Genomic DNA, 24791 nt, shown 5'->3' with positions numbered 1-24791 from the left:
GATTTACAAAACCGGAGCCGCCGCAACAATGTGCGCATCCGAGGCCTACCTGAGGCCACGCGGCAGGAAGATCTTCGGGACACGGTAAGGGCCATCTATGACAAACTCTTAAACAGAATGCAAGGTCCCCCGGTCCGCATAGATAGAGTGCATCGGGCCCTTCGCCCATTACCGAAAGGAAATACCCCACCGAGAGATGTGATATGCCAAGTGCACTACTTTGAAGTCAAAGACGCCATCATGGCCACGGCCAGACAAGAATGTATTTTTTTACTTTGATGGTGCAGAAATCACCCTGTACCAAGATCTTGCCCCGTTCACATTAGCACAACGTAGGGCTCTACGCCCTCTCCTGAAACAACTACGTGATGCCGTAGCCATTTACAAATGGGGCTTCCCCTTTCATCTTCATGCTAAAAAGGGCGCGCAAGAGGTGATCCTTCGGAACCCTGAAGATCTCTCTGAATTTCGCACAAAGATGGACCTGCCAGTAATTGACCTCCCTGATTGGGACCCGGATCTACTGCTAATCAAAGGCCCGCAGCGACCTCGGTGAGAAGGCCCAAATCAGCCTGCTGATCCGTGAGTAATTTTGTTATACCCCACAATCTGACTCCATGAAACCAGTAGTGCCCTCCGATCCGAGGGGTTCCCAATTCTTTTCCCCACGAGGGTCCCTCATCCTACCATTAACTGCCTCTTTACCCCTTCTATGCCTGACTCTACCTCACAGGACATATACTCTATAAAGATGAGCGCGACATCCCGAGTCACCAGATGAGCCTGACGCTTATGGAGGGATCAGTGAATAATGGCGCATAGCGCCTATGCATAAAAATGGCGCCGCATTAAAAAGATACGCTTATCGCTATTTATCATTAGTACTGCATGATAATGGCGCACAGGGAAAAAAGAAAAAAAACGGCACACACTAACGTTATTTATGAATAGTGGCACACACTAACGTTATTTATGAATAGTGGCACACACTAACGTTATTTATCAATAGTGGCACACACTAACGTTATTTATCAACAGTGGCACACACTAACGTCATTTATCAATAGTGGCACACACTAACGTTATTTATCAATAGTGGCACACACTAACGTTATTTATCAATAGTGGCACACACTAACGTCATTTATCAATAGTGGCACACACTAACGTTATTTATAAATAGCGCCCTACATAAGCCAAACTGCAGACGTTATTTAACTGCAAAACGGTGAATGGATTTAATGTAACACTGTCAAGGTTAGGGTTAGGCACCACCGGGGGTGGGGTCTTAGGGTTAGGCACCACCAGGGGGGTGGTTAGGGTTAGGCACCACCAGGGGGGGTCTTAGGGTTAGGCACCACCAGGGGGGGTCTTAGGGTTAGGCACCACTGGGGGGGTCTTAGGGTTAGGCACCACCAGGAGGGTCTTAGGGTTAGGCACCACCAAGGGGGTGGTTAGGGTTAGGTACAGGGAGGGTTCTGTGTGAGAGTAGGGTTAGGTATAGTTACAGTAGTACAATATAAACCACCAGGGGGGTGGTTAGGGTTAGGCACCACCAGGGGGGTGGTTAGGGTTAGGCACCACCGGGGGGGGGGGTTTAGGGGTTAGGGATAGGTACAGAGAGGGTTCTGTGTGTTAACGCTAAATAACGATAAGGCTTTAACGCTAAATAACAATAAGGCTTTAACGTTAAATAGCGATAAGCGGCAAATGGATTAGCGGCAACACTGAGCGCCATTATTCACAGGCGCCATTTTCAGATGGATGCCTTATGGAACACTTACTAAGCTACCCGCTACCTACCACCAAGGCACTAAACGAGGGACATATGGCCGGGCTACCCCCTTTACTGATCCCGGATGGTTCCAAGTTGTATCACCACCTGTTGTGAAAAGCTATATCTACCGTTATGTTGTTCTTCTCTAAGTTATGGTATATCTCAGAAATTGTTTGCATTTCTATATAGAATATATACTTTTGCACAAGTGTCGCATTAGCCTAGACAGTCTACTAAAACGATATGACTGCAGTCGGTTTGCTTAACGGTCATTCCTTTATTCCATATTTTACATATTAAGTAACTTCTTCAGACCCTCTGGGCTCGTGGGCTCTGCATGCAGTGCCATTCTACTTTGTTCCCCATCCATGATGGCCTATCGGGCTGTAAACAGTGTTATAAATCTTTTTGTTCTAAGTATATCTATACTCACCAGAACCTGGTTCCCTTTGGACAGGCAACATACTACATTCTCCACTCCTGACTGTTTTTCTCTCTCCTGTTCTCTCTTTTGTTTCTACTCCTCTGGGGCACCCCTGCCAGCTCCCCCCTATCCTCCAATTTGCTGGAATTTCTTTGATAACATTCCTTAAAATTCAATCCTTGAACACCAGGGGCCTTAATATCCCTGAAAAGCGCAGAACCTTGCTTAGACAACTACACAAGGATAGAGTTCTAATAGCATTCCTGCAGGAGACACATTTCAAAGGGAATACCCACCCAAAACTATCCAATAAACACTTTCCACAGGTATTCAATAGCAATAAGCCAGACTCCAAATCTAAAGAAGTAGCTATTCTTCTCTCGAAATATGTCTCTCTCACCCTCCTGCAGGAATGTAAGGACTCTACGGGTCGTTTCCTTTTCATTAAAAGAGAATACCTTTCCAGAAAGCTTAAATTAGGTACTTTTTATGCCCCCAATAGTGGGCAACCTGCCTTTCTGGTCAGGGCCCTCGAAGCCCTAGACTCTTTTGCTGAAGGAAGTTTAGTCCTAGGAGGTGATCTAAATGCTGTGCTTGATCCATCTTGGGACAACTCCACTAGTAAGAGCTCCCTGACCAGCAAGGCAATTAAGACATGTCGTACAGCACTTAAAGAGAACCAGAGGCGGGGTTCTCACAACGAAATCCTGATACAGAGGCTGTCTCTGCCTATAGAGCCCAGCCTCTGTTGCTAATCAGATCCCCGGTAAATCCCCCCTGTGCTCAGCCAGACCCCATAAATTACAGCCGCGATGTGCAGCTGTGTTTTACCTTTCTAACGTCAGTCTCGGCGCTCCCCCCACCTCCTACAGAGCTCCGTCCCGGTCGCGTCCCTTCCCTCCAATCAGCGGGGAGGGAAGTGACGCGGGCGGGACCGGAGCGACACAGGAGGCGGGGGAGAGCGGGGACTGTTCTAAAGGTAAACACAGCCGCTGCTGACACGCTGCGCTGTCATTTATGGGGTATTGCCGAGCGCAGGGGGGATTTCGGGGGGATCTGATTAGCAACAGAGGGTGGGCTCTATAGGCAGACCCAGCCTCTGTATGTGGATTTCGTTGTGAGAACCCCGCCTCGGGTTCTCTTTAATAAGAGACAGTTAGTAGATGTGTGGTGGATTCAGAATCCCACTGCCAGGGACTACACCTTCTTCTCCCCCCTACACAATTCATATACACGTATTGATTTTATATTCATTTCACAAAACCTACTTTCAGAGCAGATCCTCACAGATATTGGAGTGTCCTGTCTCTCAGACCACTCCCCTGTGACGCCGGAACTCGGCATACGGCCTAAGCAGTGTCTTCCCAGGCAGTGGAGATTAAACAGCTCCCTATTACAAAACCCAGAATTAAAAGACAAGGTTCAGAAAACCATCAATAACTGCTTTAGAGAAAATGACACAGAGGACATTGCCCCCCTCACTCTATAGGCTACCCACAAATGCGTTGTTAGAAGTACCCTGATTCAGGAAGCTAGCATTATTCATAAGCAACGAATGAAGGAAATGAGTAATTGCCTATCTTTGATAAGGCAACTCGAGTCCGAGCATAGAAACACTCTAACGCAAGCTGACCTGGACACACTCACTCAGGAGAGGGATAAGCTGAGAACGCTTCTCTTTCAAAAAGAGAAACATATAGCACTTAAATGCAGAAGAAGCTTCTACGAATACAGCAATAAATGTAGTAGACTCCTGGCGAGAGCACTTAGAGATCAACAAACCCTTACACATGTTTCCTGTATACAAGACTCTAGAGGCAATAAAAGGAATAGACATGAGTCAATTGCGAGAGTCTTCCGGGACTACTATCAATCTCTATATAATCTAACCCCTAATACAGCTACTGTATACCCAACACTGATAGAACCCAACTGATTAGTCAATATATTACTGACTAGCTGATTGCCCCGCGTTGCCCGGGTATGTATTTGGCTGGTGCTGGCTCCACCCACTTTTTCTAACCCTAACACACAATGACTCAATGATCAAGTTTGTGAGCTTTGCGGTCTTTCGTATCAATAATTTGCATTGAAATGAAAAAAAATCTGATTGGCTGTTTGTGGCTCCACCCCCTTTTCTGAATTTGAACCCCAGTCACCCAATAACCAACTGTACCAGGTTTGAGGCCTGTGCCATTAACAGTGCAAGAATAGCAGCAATTAAATATTCACCTTGAAAAGCAATAGGTGAAGTTTGATTCACTTTTAAAGGCTCCACCCACTTTTCTGAATATTAATCCCAGTCACCCAGTGACCAACTGTGCAAAGTTTAAAAACCCTGCCATTAACAGTGTAAGAATGGCTGCAGTTTACATTTTCCCAGTGAAATTTGTATTTGTCTCCACCCACTGATGACCCGGCGTTGCCTGTGTATGTATTTGGCTGGTGTTGGCTCTGCCCACTTTCTAACCCTAACACACAAACACTCAATGGCCAAGTTTGTGAGCTTTGGGGTCCTTGGCATCAATAATTTGTATATTCCAATAGAAATTAAACAAATCAGATTGGCTGTTTGTGGCTTCACCCCCTCTCCAGCATTTGAACCCCAGTCACCCAATGACTAACTGTAGCAGGTTTGAGGTCTCTGCTATTAACAGTGTAAAAATGGCTGCAATTTAGATATTCCACTTGAAAGTCAACAGGTGAATTTTGATTGGCTATTATAGGCTCCACCCACTTCCCTGAATATTAATCTGGGCAAAGTTTGGGAATATACAGCCATAAACAGCATAAGAATGGCTGCAGTTTACAATTTCCCAGTGAAATTTGTTTTTGGCTCCGCCCACTGTTTGTAACCTGGACACACAGTCACTCAATGGCCAAGTTTGTGAGCTTTGGGGTCCTTGGCAACAATAATTTGTATTTTCCCATGAAATGAAACAAATCTGATTCACTGTTTGTGGTTCTGTCCCCTTTTCTGAATTTGAACCTCAGTAACCCAATTACCAACTGTACCAGGTTTCAGGCTTGTGCCATTAACAGTGCAAGAATGGCAGCAATTTTAATATTCTTCTTGAAAAGCGATAAGTGATTTTTGATTGGCATTTTTAGGCTCCCCCCACTTTTCTGAATATTAATTCCAATCACCCAGTAACCAGCTATGCTAAGTTTGAGAACCCTGCCATTAACAGTGAAGAAAAACAAAAAAAAAGTTTGCTTTCTTAAAGGGAAGGTTCAGGGACTGTTTAAAAAAAATAAAAATCCATATCCACTTACCTGGGGCTTCCTCCAGCCCGTGGCAGGCAGGAGGTGCCCTCGGCGCCGCTCCGCAGGCTGCTGGTGGTCTCCGGTGGCCGACCCGACCTGGCCAGGCCGGCGGCCAGGTCGGGCTCCTTCCGCGTTCCAAAATGCGCCTCACGGCGGCGCGCTGACGTCATTGGACGTCCTCCGGGCTTTACTGCGCAGGCTCAGAACTACTGAGCCTGCGCAGTAAAGCCCGGAGGACGTCCGATGTGTCAGCGCGCCGCCGTGAGGGCACCTCCTGCCTGCTACGGGCTGGAGGAAGCCCCAGGTAAGTGGATGCGGATTTTTATTTTTTTTAAACAGTCCCTGAACCTTCCCTTTAAAACAGAAAGAATTTGCGGTAATTCAGGTTGGAGTGAGCTAGAGATGTCTCCCAGTGCATCACTGCTGACTATATGCAAATTAACCATTCTACCCTTAGAAGCTAAACACACCTCCAGAACTGCTGGAATGCAATGATGTGTCAGCTTGTTAATTTGTACAGAGCCATAATAATCCAACATGCATACAGACTGTTTCGGATTGTTTGATCCTCATCAGTGCATGGCATAGATTAATTTGGCTCTATGCAGTAGGGCTTGTAACACCGAGAGGTACAGACTAACCAGCGAGCTCATGGTGACCCAAGAACTCATTGGAGTGTGTAAGGGACTACAATGGTCCTAAAAGCCACCTTACTAAGATGTTAAGAAAAACAAAAGTTTGCTTTCTTAAAAAAGAAAGAATTTGCGATAATTCAGGTTGGAGTAAGCTTGAGATGTCTCCCAGTGCATCACTGCTGAATATATGCAAATTAACCATTCTACCCTTAGAAGCTAAACACACCTCCAGTGTAACAGTGTATGGCTGCAGTTTACATTTTCCAGTATTTGTCTCTTTTTGGTTATGGGAATAAAAAGTATCCTATACTTTATTCCAGGTAATGTACTATGTGTGTGCCAAATTTCATTCAAATCCGTTCAGCCGTTTTTGCGTGATCGAGTAACAAACATCCAAACTTTCCCATTTATTATATTAGTAGGATTCAGGTATGCCCACCCTGTCAACAGAGGTCTTAGAGGAACTAGAACAGCCCATTTCAGAAGATTAAATCAGGTTAGCAATAAAGGGCTTTGCCACAGCCAAAGCTCCTGGCCCTGGTGGCCTTCCTCTAGAATATTACAGAACTTTCAAAAATTACCTCATTCCTTTTTTAACAAAAGCCCTAAATAGCCTAGTGTGAGGAGATATGTGGTGATGATGGTATGTACGGTAATATGCAGAACATAGCAGCCATATTGTATCTCGTGGAAGCCATATTTTTCATTTTTCTGACTGTATCATGTGTATGTCTGCTAAAGCTAGTCTGGCTTTGGGGGAAGCTGTGATTGTCTGTATGACAGTATGAAGTACGTTAGCATTCAGTTCCTCTGGACACTGTGGCAAGGAAACAGGTAATTACATAACAACCTCCGCTTTTGTCCTGCATCCTGAAAGGGTGTTGCATTGCTTTGAACTTTGTATTCATGTAAACCAAATATACAATCCCGACTAACTGAGTCTGGGAACTTCAAAGGCCCAGACCCACCAGATGCACAGAATGGCCTTTCCAAGGCGTAATGTAAAGAGAACGCTGCTATGGTGAAGGCCCTTGGAAAGGCCATTCTGTGCATCTGGTGGGTCAGATGCCTGCTTCACTCTTTTCTGGCCTTCATATCCTTTAAATGAGCCATACAGAATTTTGTGTTATGGCCTGATGAAGGGCATATGTATTATATAAAGAGCCCGAAACGAACATGTGTCGTTGCCTTTAAAGACACAATGCTCATTTAAGGCTACAAACAAGTCAAGCCAGAATACAATTCCTATCAGTTCCATCAGCTTCAGTCTTTTGGATGTATTTTTGATGTACCATTTACTATATGGAAACCAATTATGTGGAATTGAAGAAACCTTCTTAATGTTTTTGTAATACGTGTTAATAAAGTTTTTCTACAAAGTTTTTTGACACTACAGCACTTTAGTTCCTCGTTTTTTTGAACCTAAGCCCTTTTCTATAAAGTGATCATGGGCCCAGGGGATCAGCTGTCTGGCGAACTCACACCTTTTGAGTCTCTATGTCTGAAAAGCGGTAGGGCGGAAAGACCCCTCTCTTCTCAATTACTGGGATCAGATGACTCCTGGACACGCCAACTTAGGAACAAATGGGAGACTGACCCGGGCTCCACTTTTACTGACAAACAATGGCAAAAAATACTTTTAGTAAATCAGAAATCATCTATTTCTGCTAGAATACAGGAGTCAAACTTGAAAATCGTGAGCAGATGCTATTTGACTCCAGACAAGCTCCATACGAGGTACCCGACGGCTGATCCCAGGTGCTGGAGATGTGGTCTAGAAACTGGCACGTTTCTACATATTTTCTGGAGTTGTCCTCTCGTAACTCCCTTCTTGGAAGCTGTACGAAAACATATTAAGACCCTTACGGATGGTGACCCTGACCCTGCATATTATTTGCTGCACCACCCTCAAAAATCCCTTAAAAAAATTTAAAAAATCTCTTGCTAAACATCTCCTTCAGGCTGCACGCATCCTCATTGCCAGGCAATGGAAGTCTACTACCCCACTTTAAGAGGTTAACTAACTGCAAAGTCTTAGGACGCTCCCAGATGCAGGAGTGTGGCAAATGAGTTGCGCTGTCAGAACCACGCATGCGCAGTATTCACCAGAGCTGGCTCTGTGGGAGAACAGGCAGGAACAGAGGGACACAGAGGGAAACCATGGACTACGGGGGGGGGGGGGGGGCATTTGTATTTAAAGTGGACCTGACCTTAGAACTTCCTCTCTGCTCTAAAACATAAGCAACAGCATAATAACCTCTACAGAAAAACATTTCCTTATTACAGCTGATACAAATCCTGCAATAAATCTGCAGTGTGTCTACTTCCTGCTTTCATGGAAGCAGACATAGGGCTCGATTCACAAAGCGGTGCTAACCCAGTTAGAGACTTTAGGCGTGATAACCATTGCACCACACTGGTAAAAAGCCAATTAAGGCGTGATAAGTTTAGGCATGATAAGTTTAGGTGTGATAAGTTTAGGCATGATAAGTTTAGATAAGTGTAGATCGCGCGCAAAGTCCCGCACGCAAAGCAGCACCATTAAACTCTATGCAAAGTGCACCAGACTTTGCTAGCGCAAAACTTTTTGATCAGCTGTGCACTGCGGTGCTAACGCAGTTGGGACTCGATTCACAAAGCGGTGCTAACCCAGTTAGAGACTTTAGGCATGATAACCATTGCACCACTCTGGTGAAAAGCCAGTTTAGGTGTGATAAGTTTAGGCATGATAAGTTTAGGTGTGATAAGTTTAGGCATGCTAAGTTTAGATAAGTTTAGATTGCTTGCAAAGTCCCGCACGCAAAGCAGCACCATTAAACTTTATATGAAGTGCACCAGACTTTGCTAGCGTAAAACTTTTGATCAGCTGTGCACTGCGGTGCTAACGCAGTTGGCGCTTAAACTTATCATGCCTAAACTTATCACACCTAAACTTATCATGCCTAAACTTATCACACCTAAACTTATCACACCTAAACTTATCATGCCTAAACTGAGTTTAGGCGTGATAAAGGGCTTTTCACCAGGGTGCTAACTGTTAGCACCGCTTTGTGAATCAGGCCCTTGGGGCCTGATTCACAAAGCGGTGCTAACAGTTAGCACCCTGGTGAAAAGCCCTTTATCATGCCTAAACTCAGTTTAGGCATGATAAGTTTAGGTGTGATAAGTTTAGGTGTGATAAGTTTAGGCATGATAAGTTTAGGTGTGATAAGTTTAGGCATGATAAGTTTAAGCGCCAACTGCGTTAGCACCGCAGTGCACAGCTGATCAAAAGTTTTACGCTAGCAAAGATTGGTGCACTTCGTATAAAGTTTAATGGGGCTGCTTTGCGTGCGGGACCTTGCAAGCGATCTAAACTTATCTAAACTTAGCATGCCTAAACTTATCACACCTAAACTTATCATGCCTAAACTTATCACACCTAAACTGGCTTTTCACCAGAGTAGTGCAATGGTTATCATGCCTAAAGTCTCTAACTGGGTTAGCACCGCTTTGTGAATCGAGCCCTTGGGGCTCGATTCACCAAGCGGTGCTAACCCAGTTATCACGCCTAAAGGACTTTAGGCGTGATGACCTCTTCACCACTGAGTTAGCACCGTTTTTGCCTGCACTTCGCGCGAAGTTATCGCGCGCAAAGTTTTGCGCGCGCACCCGCACAGGCGCGCGCGCAAAGTCCCATAGGGTTTAATGGGCGCATCGCGCGAAGTGCGGGGCGCTTCGCGCGCACGCACGCGGGAGCGCGCGCAAAACTTTACGCGCGGAAACTTCGCGCGAAGCCCTTCTTATCATGCCTAAAGTGACTTTAGGCGTGAAGAGGGCCTTTTCACCACGGTGCTAACACTTTGCACCGCTTGGTGAATCGAGCCCTTGGGGCTCGATTCACAAAGCGGTGCTAACCCAGTTAGCATGCCTAAAAGACTTTAGGCATGATAACCATTGCACCATGCTGGTGAAAAGCCAGTTTAGGCGTGATAAGTTTAGGTGTGATAAGTTTAGGTGTGATAAGTTTAGGCATGCTAAGTTTAGATAAGTTTAGATCGCTTGCAAAGTCCCGCACGCAAAGCAGCACCATTAAACTTTATACAAAGTGCACCAGACTTTGCTAGCGTAAAACTTTTGATCAGCTGTGCACTGCGGTGCTAACGCAGTTGGCGCTTAAACTTATCATGCCTAAACTTATCACACCTAAACTTATCATGCCTAAACTTATCACACCTAAACTTATCACACCTAAACTTATCATGCCTAAACTGAGTTTAGGCATGATAAAGGGCTTTTCACCAGGGTGCTAACTGTTAGCACCGCTTTGTGAATCAAGCCATAGGGTTAAAGGATACCCGAACGGAAATGTGACATAATGAGATAGACGTGTGTATGTACAGTGCCTAGCACACAAATAACTAGGCTGTGTTCCTTTTTTTTCTTTCTCTGCCTGAAAGAGTTAAATATCAGGTATGCAATTGGCTGACTCAGTCCTGACTCAGACAGGAAGTGACTAGAGTGTGACCCTCACTGATAAGAAATTCCCTTTTTTACCTCTTTCTTGCTCTCATAAGCCATTTTCTGCTAGGAAAGTGTTTTATAGTTTGAATTTCTTATCAGTGAGGGTCACACTGTAGTCACTTCCTGTCTGAGTCAGGACTGAGTCAGCTACTTACATACCTGATATTTAACTCTTTCAGGCAGAGAAAGAAAAAAAGGAACACAGCATAGTTATTTGTGTGCTAGGCACTGTACATACACATGTCTATCTCATCATGTCACCTCAGGTATCCTTTAACATCCTGTGTTTACAAAGTAGCTGCTCAGTGGCAGCCAGCTGACACAGCTGAGAGATCAAATTACACTGGTGATTAGTCACAGATGAGGGGGGATTAGACAGGCTAAACTCTTTGAATACATACAAGGTGTATTTCTCTGTTTTCTTCTGTCCTGTGCAAGAGTTCAGGTCCACTATAAGTTCATTTTCATCCAATGAAAGTTTTATACATGGAAAAGGACTGCAAGGTATGGCTAGTCTCTTCTTTTCTCCTCTCTGGCACTGATTATTCCTCACTTACCAGTTCCTTCCTACCGGACTCTCGCTGCAATCTCTTCTATCATTACCTCTGCAAATAACTCCAAAATAAACCTTTGCTAAAAATAAACCCCTTGCGCTGTACCCGACAGTCTGGCTGAGAGAAGGGCTTGCAGTCTAATGTTTGCAAAATTTCCCTCACACATCCATTCCGTAGATTTCCAGAAGTCTGTTCATGGCGTTTACGTCTCTGTGGAACGACTTAAAGGACCACTATTGCAAAAAAGTAGGAGGTTAAAATCAGACAGGACAGGTTTGGGGCCAGTCCATCTCCTCATGGGGGATTCTCAGGGTTTTCTTTGTTTTCAACAGCATTTCCTGAACAGCAGTTGCAAAGTCTAACTGACAAAATAGTGTGCAAGTGAGTAGGGAGGCTGTCTGGTATCTTACTATTTTGACAGTTAAACAGCTGTTCAGGAAATACTTTTGAAAGCAGAGAAAACCCTGAGAATCCCCCATGAGGAGATGGACTGGCCCAAAACCTTTTGTTTCTGTCTGATTTTAACTGCCTACTTTTTTCGCGATAGTGGCCCTTTTAGTCGTTCCACAGAGGCGTAAACGCCATGAACATACTTCTGGAAAGCCTCAAAATTTTTCAGATGATTTTCCCAGCGACTGGTGATTTTTTTTTGAGTGGCGATCAGTCATTTCCTTGATCTCGCGACGTGGGTACAGGTGCACGATTACGGGAACATCATGTCGCGCTGCGATAACAACCGCTATGACAGATGGAATCTTTAAGATCCCTGATGATTCCCGCACAATGTAGCACGACCGGTTGAAGTCTTGGGCTCGCCCGTCGTGTGCCGTCGTGTGATGTTGCGCATACCTACCGGATCAGGTAGCGCTCGACATTCAGGGAGACGTCCCTGGATCCACCTTCCTGCATCGCGAGGTCAGTATGCAGCTTTGCGTTACTTCTTTATATACAGCAAAAAATCTTCCTTTTATTAATTATCCGCGTTGGCCACCACAGCCCAGCTACCTCTGGACTTATTATTATTATTATTGATCTATAAAGCGCCAACATATTCCGTGTACAAACAAGGTGTGCATAATGATACAATGATATACATCAAATATGGGCACTGGTACAAAATACAGAACTGTGATTATAATGACAGATGTAACATGGTGAATAAAATGTATAACAGAGAGCAAGCTATGAAATAACCAACAAAATCCAAGACACAAAAGGGTGAGAGAACTCTGCCCTTGTTAGCTGACAATCTAAAGGAATGGGGGGGAAGCAAGAGGTGGGGAGGTATGCGGTATACATAAAAGCACAGTGCTTGTTAAGGTTATCTAGTAAGGAGTAAATCTTGAGGGGAAATGGCCAAATTTAGAGCATATGCTTGTCGGAAAAAGTGAGTTTTGAGGGATTGTTTAAAGATTTCAAAGCTTGGAGAGTGACGGATGTGCTGTGGACTTCTGTATCAATAGCTCCCGAATGTAATAAAAGTAGGAGAACCTGGCGGAAGCTCATGAGTTGGTCTGGACGGAATAGCAGATAGCGGGACTGCGGACGGGGTCTGGAAAGGTCGACTTTGCATTACAAAATAATCACAGGCACAATTATTTGCGGTTTAGAGAGCGTTTGGGGGGGGGGGGGGGGAAGAGTCGCGAGTAAATGTCTGAATCCTTTCCACTAATGAGTGTTACGTAAGGTTCTCCTACCCCGCTAACGAAGGAGAGATTCATGCTGAATGAGGTGAAGTTGAGCGACCAAGCAAGAGGCTGGATTTCATTTAAAGTGTACTTGAACTGGCAAACTCCATCACAAGCAAAACCAATGTCTAATGCAGGCATGGGCAAACTCGGCCCTCCAGCTGTTACAGAACTACAAGTCCCACAATGCATTTGCCTTTATGAGTCATGACTGTGGCTGTCAGACTCCTGCAATGCATTGTGGGACTTGTAGTTCCTCAACAGCTGGAGGGCCAAGTTTGCCCATGCCTGGGCTAAGCTCATCTTACAAACACAACTCCATGTGCACTTTTCTCATATCGGTCAGATGCAGATAGAGCTGCTGCCAGGCTTTGGGAAGAACTCTCCTACCCTCTGATACAGCTCCACCTCCCCACCTCTTCCCAGAGAGGGTGTTGTGGCCGTACTTATGGTTGGCTGATTCTTATGAAAAACAAAAAAGACACAGGGAGACCGGGAGCCCGATCTGGTGTATTATCAAAGGGACACCAGGATATATACGTGAAACAGAGTTATACTCACAAAATTAGGTTGCTATAAATAGCAACCACCTTTCTCGCATGTGAGGAAGTACCGTCCTCACTCGGCCTTGCTTCTGATAGTAAGTTAGGTCGCAACTCCAGATAAAAAATTGGTCACCTGGAAGACTTCCAGGTGTACACTCCCCTGTACAGGGGTGGCAGAGACTCAGGAAAAGTAGGAGGCGCCCATAGACATATATCAGTAGTAGGTAAGTAGTATAATAATAGGAAGTAAGGTTCTCTTATTCCTACCTTATAGTAGTGAATCTCACACGTAAGGTAGTAGTAATTACTTCTTTAATTTTTATTTAGGGCAGAAATGACAACGCGTTTCTCGGCTACAGCCGCTTCATCAGGTCTGTGGGTGTGCCTTTAAGTACAAATGGCAATATTCAAGATAGACACAGCACTCAGCATCAATACTCGTCAATATGAATATAAACAATATAGTCAATAAAATAGTAATATAATAATATAAGACATGATCCATTAGTATTGGTAACTTAATCACATAAAAAACATAAATCAGTGGGCCGATGGATTTTATCCCACTGATTTATGTTTTTTATGTGATTATGTTACCAATACTAATGGATCATGTCTTATATTATTATATTACTATTTTATTGACTATATTGTTTATATTCATATTGACGAGTATTGATGCTGAGTGCTGTGTCTATCTTGAATATTGCCATTTGTACTTAAAGGCACACCCACAGACCTGATGAAGCGGCTGTAGCCGAGAAACGCGTTGTCATTTGTGCCCTAAATAAAAATTAAAGAAGTAATTACTACTACCTTACGTGTGAGATTCACTACTATAAGGTAGGAATAAGAGAACCTTACTTCCTATTATTATACTACTTACCTACTACTGATATATGTCTATGGGCGCCTCCTACTTTTCCTGAGTACTTATGGTTGGGCAAAGTCACGGTGGCCAGACTTCTTATGGGTAGAGAGAATCATGGTGGCCATGCCTGTTATTGGTGGAAAGAGTAATGATGACCATACTTCTTATGGGTGGACTGAATCATGTTGGCCATACAGGGTACGGGTGGAAAGAATTGTGGTGGCCATACATATTAAGTCTGGATGGTGTAATGGTTAAGGGCTCTGCCTCTGACATGGGAGACCTGGGTTCAGATCTCGGCTCTGCCTGTCCAGTAAGCCAGCACCTATTCAGTAGGAGTCCTTAGGCAAGTCTCCCTAACACTGCTACTGCCTATAGAGCGTGCCCTAGTGGCTGCAGCTCTGGTGCTTTGAGTCCGCCTGGAGAAAAGCGCGATATAAATGTTATTTGTCTTGAGTTGGATAGTCTGTATGCTGCCTTGTAGGGATGAGCAGAGCATGCTGGGACTGGGCTTATTTCTGTGTCAAATATAATTTGTCTTTATTATTATTCTTGTTTTCAATCTCCATTCATATTTCCATTAATATACAAGTTCTGAGGCCTTAAAATGTGACTGGAAGTCTTAAGACCTGAGCAGCTGATTAGATAAAGAAGAGTTTGTATTCCAAGATTTGCAAGAATGCTTTAAATAGAACGCTCTTATTTATTTATTTATTTGTAGATTTAGTTTAAAAATGAACAATTATATTTATCCTCCTTCTCCTAAAAATAACATTATTTTTTTTAGAAATTGCATGGTTTTATTTTTTATTTGAACATTTAAAAAGTAGATTGAAGGTTTTATTACCTATGCTCAGTGGCAGCCTAATAAGAGTCCCAGAATTCAAAAAAGGTCAAGGTTCATGTATTTTATCTATCCCTGCTCTCAGAAGTTGTATTCTGCCAGGAAAACCTTTATGACTGTAATTTGCTTATCAGTGATGGTTACTATATTCCCAACAAGACAGAAGCTGTCACTTCCATGCCTAGAAATTAACTCTTTCAGGCAGTAAAATAAAACAAGTAAAACAGCCTGATTATTAATATGTTTTGCAATGTACATACACATGTTTATCTCATGTCACAAGACGCCTCGTGTACACTTTAAAGAGGTTCTTTTGCATATATATATAAAAAAAACAAAAACTGACACTTACCTGGAGCTTCTATCAGCCCCCTGCAGCTATCATGTCCTGCGCCGTCCTCCTACGATCCTCCGTTCCCCGCTGCCGGCACCGTTCAAATTATTCGTCTAATTAGACGAATAGAACTGCGGCTGCGCGGCCGCGAGCTTAAAAGCGCAGTACAAGAAAATTTCGTACTATGCCTACGCAGTAAGCTCCCTAAGACGAGTGAGCAAGCACGCCCCACGGCCGCGCAGCCGCAGTTCTATTCGTCTAGTTGGACGAATAATTACACTGCTGCCAGAGGTGGGGAACGGAGCATCGTAGTAGGACGGCGTGGGACATTCCAGCTGCAGGGGGCCGATAGAAGCCCCAGGTAAGTGTCAGTTTTTTGTTTTTTTTTATATATGCCACAGGACCCCTTTAAGGAAGTCTATTATCCATCAAATTGAGTTGATAACTACCTTTGTAGACACTGGTATGGGGGTCCCAAATAGTAACCACAGCTGTATATGTTGGACACTTACTACACTGAATATTTAGTATTTTTTTATCTAAACAACGCTTGTTTAGTTATATACAGATGATTTTCCGTTTTTTATTTTTTCATTTAACTTTTTAAGTTCTGCCCCTGCGTACCTGTTGTGTATACTCACTGTTAATAAACTACCCTAAACTGACCGGAGATTTCTACAGATTACTGGAATACACGATCAAAGTCATTGAATCTGCTCAAAAAGATCCATTCTGTGAACGGCCACCTCAGTGCTTTGCTAAAGTATAACTACAAGATAAAGGCCCATATGCAATTCACTTTATCTCCTAGGAGATAATTTTCATATTTTCTTTAAAAATAACTTTTCAACATTCTTCACTTGAAAAAATACAAAAAAGTTGGTGAAATAGTACTATCAAAATTATTTTGAGTATTTTCTTGCTGGTGGTTTAAAAGCCATTTTATGACAAGGGGCTCGATTCACTAAAGCGTGATAACACTTAGCACGACAGTGATAAGCTGCTTTGCACGTGATATCATGTGCTAAGTATTATTATCACGTGCTAAGTATCATTATCACGTGCTAAGTATCATTATCACGTGCTAAGTATCATCATCATGTGCTAAGTATCATCATCACGTGCTAAGTATCATCATCACGTGCTAAGTATCATCATCACGTGCTAAGTATCATCAGCAAGTGCTAAGTATCATCATCACGTGCTAAGTATCATCAGCAAGTGCTAAGTATCATCATCACATGCTATGTATCATCATCACGTGCTAAGTATCATTATCACATGCTAAGTATCATCACGTGCTAAGTATCATCATCACGTGCTAAGTATCATCATCACGTGCTAAGTATCATCATCACGTGCTAAGTATCATCATCACGTGGTAAGTATCATTATCACGTGGTAAGTATCATCATCACGTGCTAAGTATCATCATCACGTGCTAACTATCATCATCACGTGCTAAGTATCATCATCACGTGCTAACTATCATCATCACGTGCTGAGTATCATCATCAAGTGCTAAGTATCATTATCACGCGCTGCTAAGTATCATCATGTGCTAAATATCATTATTACGTGCTGCTAAGTATCATTATCACATGCTAAATATCATTATCATGTGCTAAGTATCATTATCACATGCTAAGTATCATTATCACGTGCTATGTATCATTATCATGCGCTAAGTATCATTATCACGCGCTAAGTATTATTAGCACATGCTAAATATCATTATCACGTGTATCACGCGCTAAGTATTATTAGCACATGCTAAATATCATTATCACGTGCTAAGTATCATTATCATGTGCTAAGTATCATTATCACGTGCTAAGTATCACTATCATGTGCTAAGTATCATTATCATGCGCTAAGTATCATCATCATGTGAAGTCACTGCAGATCATGCAAACGGAATGTAGATCATGAATTATTACTGTATACAGAACATAAGGCGATGGGCGTTAAACTTTGCGCGCGCCATATTACATGAACGCACATGTTAATGTAAGCGCCATTGCTGATTTCAATACCAAACTCTATCTTCTGATCGTGCGAAGGGCTGTAGTTTTCAATGGCAGTTTAACACGCGTCGCTTTATGTACTGTATACAGTAATAATTCATGATCTACATTCCGTTTGCGTGATCTGCAGTGACTGCACATGATAATGATACTTAGCACGTGATAATGATACGTAGCACATGATAATGATACGTAGCACGTGATAATGATACTTAGCACCTGATAATGATACATAGCACGTGATAATGATACGTAGCACATGATAATGATACGTAGCACGTGATAATGATACTTAGCACCTGATAATGATACTTAGCATGTGATAATGATACTTAGCACATGATGATGATACTTAGCACGTGATGATGATACTTAGCACGTGATACTGATACTTAGCACATGATAATGATACTTAGCACGTGATACTGATACTTACCACATGATAATGATACTTAGCACGTGATAATGATACTTAGCATGTGATAATGATACTTAGCACGTGATAATGATACTTAGCACATGATAATGATACTTAGCAGGTGATGATTATACTTAGCACGTGATAATGATACGTACCACATGATAATGATATGTAACACGTAATAATGATACTTAGCACCTGATAATGATACTTAGCACATAATAATGATACGTAGCACGTGATAATGATACGTAGCACGTGATAATGATACGTTTCACGTGCAAAGCCTTTACACGTGATAACTGAGTTATCACGCTTTAGTGAATTGAGACCAAGGTGTGAAGAATATCACCTAGGAGATAACTCAGGAGAAAAAGTTAATTGCATATGGGCCAAAATATTGAGAAGGCCAAGAACCTAATTTGAGTTTATATTGCTACAGTTGTAGACACGTTCAATCACATCGTGTTTCCTGGAGATCTGTTGACGACCACCATGTTCAATAACCGGTTAAAATAACTTCAATAAGTGTTAAATCTTGAACAATTTGGCCCATGATTAAGACTTGGTCTTAGATTTCCGCCCCTTACACGAGTTTGACACTACTTGTTTAGAGCGTGAAATAATCATCATGATAGACTGAAAGTAGGAGAAACTCACCTTCTTCACTGATGGACAGTTTCTGTATCAGCCACTCCACAACATCGTTACCTGGAACAAAAAGGAACAAAAAATTATGAGCATTTTTTTCTTTTTCTAAACATTTTTTGATGTGGATGTTAGTGGAATACAACGCTACAACTCCTTTATGGAATACTCGGCATCTTATCAAAACGACTTTTTTCAAAGAATATAAGGCACAAGCAGACCCGGATTTACATCACAGGAGCCTAGAGGCACAGATGTCCTGGTACCCTAGACTTCATGCTCCACGAACCTACTAACACCCACCCAGGGGCGTAACAATAGACCCTGCAAGGGATGCAGCCGCAGGGGGGCCCAAAAGCCACAGGGGGCCACATCCTGATAGACTGACAACCATGGGCAAGGAGAGAAGAAGCTTTCTACTCTCTGCAAAATTGTTCTAATGACTGCATCTGCTCAGCCACTGATAAGGAATCATACAAAGTTTGCAGACAAAGATTTGTAGACAGTCCCCATTCAGTGTGCATCAGGCTCTTGTGTACAGCGCCCAGCTCCCTTGGTGGGAGGGGGCCCCATGCAAAGCTTCGCAGGGGGCCCAGTGATCTCTAGTTACGCCCCTGCACCCACCAAACAGCACCGCAAGTGTGCTGGCTGTACCAGCTGTCACTTCTACCTTATTTCCCTTACCTGCCATTGGTAGCTACAGGTGTCCCCTTAGTATAGTCAGAGCTCTCTTTTGTATTAGGTAGCTAGAGGTGCCCCCGACTAAAGGGAGATCTGGTTATTGGAATGCCGAGATGTAGGTGAGTAACCTCTCATTTACACTTCGCTCAGGACTCTGCATAGGGAGGGAGAGAGGGAGGCGCTTGTGGAAAGGAGTGAGCTTACTTTCTATCATCAGGCGCCTGTAGGCACGTGCCTACTGTGCCTTAGGGTAAATCTGGCCCTGGGCACAAGTATGGACATCTGAGAAAAGAAGAATTCAAACAACTAAAAAAGTTCTCAACTGTTTGAATTCTTCTTTTGTTCAGATGTCAATACTTATGCCTTATACTGTATTTTATTACAATAGCAGTCACGATCTACCTAAGGACTGCTGTTAGCTACGATATCAAAGTAAAACATTTTATCAGCCAGGGCATGAAGATGAGCCGTAGATGGGTACATCAGCATGACAATGACCCAAAGCACATGGTCAAGGCCACACGGGAGGGGCTCAAGAAGAAGCACATGATGGTCCTGGAGTAGACCAGCCAGAAACAGGGAAAAAGGGCGCATGTGGCTAGTGGACTTAATTTGGCGCCTTCATAGGTGCCAATACAAAATATCTGTATCTGGATGCCTGAGTGGAAATTCGGCCGCCAGTAGATAGTGGGCACTGCTACAGCGCCCGCCATATATCAGGCACCGATTGCGCCCGAATGCTGATATTTTGCTGCGCCCAACTGATATTTTAAAGTGGAGAAGATTAGTTTTAGGTATTAGGTAGGTAGTGTGTGTGTGGGGGGGAGGGGGGGGGGAGGGGGGGTATTAGTTTTAGCCATTAAGTAGGTAGTTTGTGCAGGGCGGGAGGTTCCAGGGTTAGGTGTCAGGGGGGAGGGTTCTGTGTGAGAGTAGGGTTAGGTTACGCCATAGTAAAATATAGATATTTAATATCGATATTTTACTCTTTTATAGTTAAACATTGGTATTTAATACCTATATTTTACTACTGGCCTTCCCATGCGCCCACATTTCTAGGCGCCCTTAACTAACATATGCGGCCTAGCCAGTCTCCAGACCTTAATACAAAAGAAAACCTGTGGAGGTAGCGGAAGGATCAAGTTGCCAAACATCAGCTTTAAAACATTCCTGAATTGGAGAGGATCTGCAAAGAGGAGTGAGCCAAATTCCCTCCTAAGAAGCTGGAAGCCTACTACAAGAAACGTCTTACCTCTGCGACTGCCAACACAGGTTTTTTTGCCACCAAGAAGTAAGTCCTCTTTTGATAGGGACAACATCAAACAGTGTTTTTTATGATATATTTTTCTTGTAGTCACATGATCACTCTACTTTCTGTGCTCTGGCAGGAACAGGAAGGAGGGCGTGTCCTAGCGATGTGGCGTCCCCTTTATTAAAGGGGGGGGGGGTGTACCAGATGCCCGCAGCAGCCACTGGATCTTGTGGATTTGGTAAGATTTTTCAACCAAGATTGCATCACTGATAGTCACCTCATTGCAGAGGTGCCCACCCAAGCAACTTCGTAAATTACAAATTGAAAATGAACTTCCTGTGAGAATATACTGAACTGAGATGAATAGACTCTACAGATACCCGTGTATCTCGCTGGCACGAGTCTGTGTGCCGATTAGCTTTTACTCCGTTATCAGCACAGGGAGAGAAAATAGAAGCGACGCAGATGTGCTCCTGGTTTATTTTTAACTTTGGAGAAAAGAGCACAGCCCCAGAAGGCTGCAGAAAACATTTCCAGGTCCCAGACGTAGGAGAAGACCCTGGGGTTCAATTATCTCACTAGCACCTTGTACCCACATGGAAACAGCTCCAGCACATTACCTGCCATCGAATACTACTGAGAACCGTTCTTATTCTCGTATCTACACGGTACAGCTGAAGTATGCCTTCCACAGGTCCGGATGGGATGAGACCTTCTGCCACAACTCACACAAGTGTGGGCCACGGTTACAGAATAAACAAGGTGTAAAACTTCGGATCATTGAATAATGACGCACAGCGCCTATGCATAAAAATGGCGCCGCATTAAAAAGATACGCTTATCGCTATTTATCGTTAGTACTGCATAATAATGGCACACAGGGAAAAAAGAAGAAAAACGGCACACACTAACGTTATTTATCAATAGTGGCACACACTAACGTTATTTATCAATAGTGCCGTTCATTTGCCAAACAGCAGACGTTATTGCGCACAGTAACGTTATTTATCAATAGCGCCCTACATAAGCCAAACTGCAGACGTTATTTAACTGCAAAACAGTGAATGGATTTAATGTAACACTATCAAGGTTAGGGTTAGGCACCATCAGGGGGGTCTTAGGGTTAGGCACCACCAGAGAGGTCTTAGGGTTAGGCACTACCAGGGGGGTGGTTAGGGTTAAGCACCACCAGGGGGTTCTTAGGGTTAGGCACCACCAGGGGGGTGGTTAGGGTTAGGCACCACCAGGGGGGTGGTTAGGGTTAGGCACCACCAGAGAGGTCTTAGGGTTAGGCACCACCAGGAGGGTGGTTAGGGTTAGGCACCACCAGGGGGTTCTTAGGGTTAGGCATCACCAGGGGGGTCTTAGGGTTAGGCACCACCAGGGGGGTGGTTAGGGTTAGGCACCACCAGGGGTGTGGTTAGGGTTAGGCACCACCAGGGGGGTCTTAGGGTTAGGCACCACCAGGGGGGTCTTAGGGTTAGGCACCACCAGGGGGGTCTTAGGGTTAGGCACCACCAGGGGGGGTTTAGGGGTTAGGGATAGGTATAGAGAGGGTTCTGTGTGTTAACACTAAATAACGATAAGGCTTTAACGCTACATAACAATAAGGCTTTAACGCTAAATAACAATAAGGCTTTAACGCTAAATAACAATAAGGCTTTAACGCTAAATAACAATAAGGCTTTAACGTTAAATAGCGATAAGCGGCAAACGGATTAGCGGCAACACTGTGCGCCATTATTCGCAGGCGCCATTTTCAGATGGATCCGTAAAACTTTCTATGCACGCTAGAAGACTCTTGGCTAAGGAGGGTGGTTGGCACCACCTCTTTCAAGCTCAAAGGAGGTAAGAGGCTCCCAGGAGTATATAAAACTGAGTTAAAAACAAATAAATAGAAAATGGAGGAGTGGCATACCTCAATAATGACAAATTCATGCATATAAATATAATGATTTTTTAATAAGCAGAGGCAACGCATTTCACCGGTCTCTGTCCACTTCCTCAGGCCAAATAAAGCATTTCAAGAGCCCGGTGCAGAGTGCCTCTCTTTCAAGAATCCCCATGTGTAGCACAGCCCCCGATCCCTCTGGATGCACTGGCAAGCAATCTGCCCTTCGGACCATCTCGGCCAAGCAATAACCAAGGGCACTGTCCTCTGTGTTAGTGTGCCATTGTTTTGTCAGTGGTCTAATGTCAGTGTGTTGTTGTTCTGTCAGTGGTCTAGTGTCAGTGTGTCGTTGTACTGTCAGTGGTCTAGTGTCAGTGTGTCGTTGTACTGTCAGTGGTCTAATGTCAGTGTGTTGTTGTTCTGTCAGTGGTCTAGTGTCAGTGAGCCGTTGTTTTGGGTCTCATTGTATCATTGTTCTGTGTCTGTCAGTATGTCACTGAAAAATGTATATATGACAGTTTGGAAGATGTCACACTTAAAGCCCCCGGGATCCAGCACCGACTTCTCACTCACCGATGGACTTCTGGGATTCGCGTCCTTGGGAGGCATGGACATGACTTTCGCGTGCTCTTAGTTCTCTTAGTGTATGGCAGGGGGTGTGGCTTCAGTACTGATGCAAAGGTCAGGGTATTTAAACTCTGACCAATCAGGGCTCAGTGCTGTTGCATAGCTGTACCAGCCACAGTGTGCTTGTCACACTGTTCCCTGTCAGTTCAGTCCTGTCACGTCAGCCCTGTCAGTTCAGCCCTGTCACGTCAGCCCTGTCACGTCAGCCCTGTCACGTCAGCCCTGTCACATCAGCCCTGTCACATCAGCCCTGTCACGTCAGCCCTGTCACGTCAGCCCTGTCAGTTCAGTCCTGTCAGGTCAGCCCTGTCACATCAGCCCTGTCAGTTCAGCCCTGTCAGTTCAGTCCTGTCAGTTCAGTCCTGTCACGTCAGCCGTCAGTTCAGCCCTGTCACGTCAGCCCTGTCACGTCAGCCATGTCAGTTCAGTCCTGTCACGTCAGCCGTCAGTTCAGCCTTGTCACGTCAGCCCTGTCAGTTCAGTCCTGTCAGGTCAGCCCTGTCACATCAGCCCTGTCAGTTCAGCCCTGTCAGTTCAGTCCTGTCAGTTCAGTCCTGTCACGTCAGCCGTCAGTTCAGCCCTGTCACGTCAGCCCTGTCACGTCAGCCATGTCAGTTCAGTCCTGTCAGTTCAATCCTGTCACGTCAGCCGTCAGTTCAGCCTTGTCACGTCAGTCCTGTCAGTTCAGTCCTGTCACGTCAGCCGTCAGTTCAGCCCTGTCACGTCAGCCTTGTCACGTCAGCCCTGTTACTTCGGTACTTATTCTCCATCCCTATCAGCAAAGTAACCCCTCCTGTTCCTGGTGTGGCAGCCTTAGGGGTCGTGACCTTGTGGCCACAAGGCAGCAACGTAGTTCCCCACTCATTATGATTGAGGGCCCATCATCCTTTGCGAGGAGCGCTGGTGAAGACCAATGCTCACTTAGACTCCACCTCCCCCCCCCCCCCCCCCCCTGGGGGCTCATACCAATCAGCAAGATCTACAGGACCCTGATAGAAGACTAAAACCCTATTCCTCGGTTATATTGCGGGCCTCAGCCATCGGTTACTTATTTACTTCTGGCAGCGAAGGGTTTAAATGGCTTCTGAGTTTTCTGAAAATTAAACTGGATGAATTATTAAGTATGTTTACTTGCAAGAGCACACGCCTCATTCCCAGGCAAGAATTATGAAAATCCAAAGCAAACATTTCTTAAAATAGGTCAAGGCTGCAGAACATACGCCGATACGTCATACGATCGCAATACGCACATTTGTCCAGCAATAGGGCTTGAAATAGACGTACAAATTCAACCTTAAAGGGGGACTCCTAATGGAGAACTACTGGTACACACACTGCTGGAATAGAGCAACCTGCAGTTCATAGGGATTGTTGTTATTTATATAGCGCTTACATCTTCCGTAGTATATTCTCTTGTCAGTAATTATCCCTCAGAGGAGCTCACAATCTAATCCCTCTATAGTCATATGTCTATGTATGTATTGTAGTCTAGGGCCAATTTAGGGGGAAGCAAATTAACTTATCTGTATGTTTTTGGGATGTGGGAGGAAACCAGAGTGCCCGGAGGAAACCCACAGAGACACGGGGAGAACATACAAACTCCTTGCAGATAGTGCCCTGGCTGGGATATGAACAGGGGACCCAGCGGCCAGGGCTGCAAGGCGAGAGCGCTAACCACTACGCCACCTTGTTGGACATAGAATTACCATGAATTTTTAGTTATTCAAACATGATTTAAATTTTTGGGGGGATAGTGGGGAACATACCCATAGGTATTTAACTATCTCTGGCCACCACACTATTTA

At 44.2% G+C, this 24791-nt stretch overlaps 1 protein-coding gene across 2 annotated transcripts in view; it reads right to left on the bottom strand.

The window, feature by feature from the left end:
• Positions 1-24791, bottom strand: part of RGS11 (regulator of G protein signaling 11) — a 216460-nt gene that overhangs the window by 138839 nt on the left and 52830 nt on the right. For both annotated transcript variants that reach the window (XM_068243575.1, XM_068243576.1), the window contains exon 3: positions 18551-18601. In XM_068243575.1, coding sequence (XP_068099676.1) covers positions 18551-18601 — 51 coding nt within the window. The remainder of the gene's footprint in view (positions 1-18550; positions 18602-24791) is intronic.

Source organism: Hyperolius riggenbachi, chromosome 7 (genome assembly GCF_040937935.1).
Source record: "Hyperolius riggenbachi isolate aHypRig1 chromosome 7, aHypRig1.pri, whole genome shotgun sequence".
Lineage (NCBI taxonomy): Eukaryota > Metazoa > Chordata > Amphibia > Anura > Hyperoliidae > Hyperolius > Hyperolius riggenbachi.
Note: the sequence above shows the minus strand (reverse complement) of the source record. Positions and strands in the feature narration are given on the sequence as shown.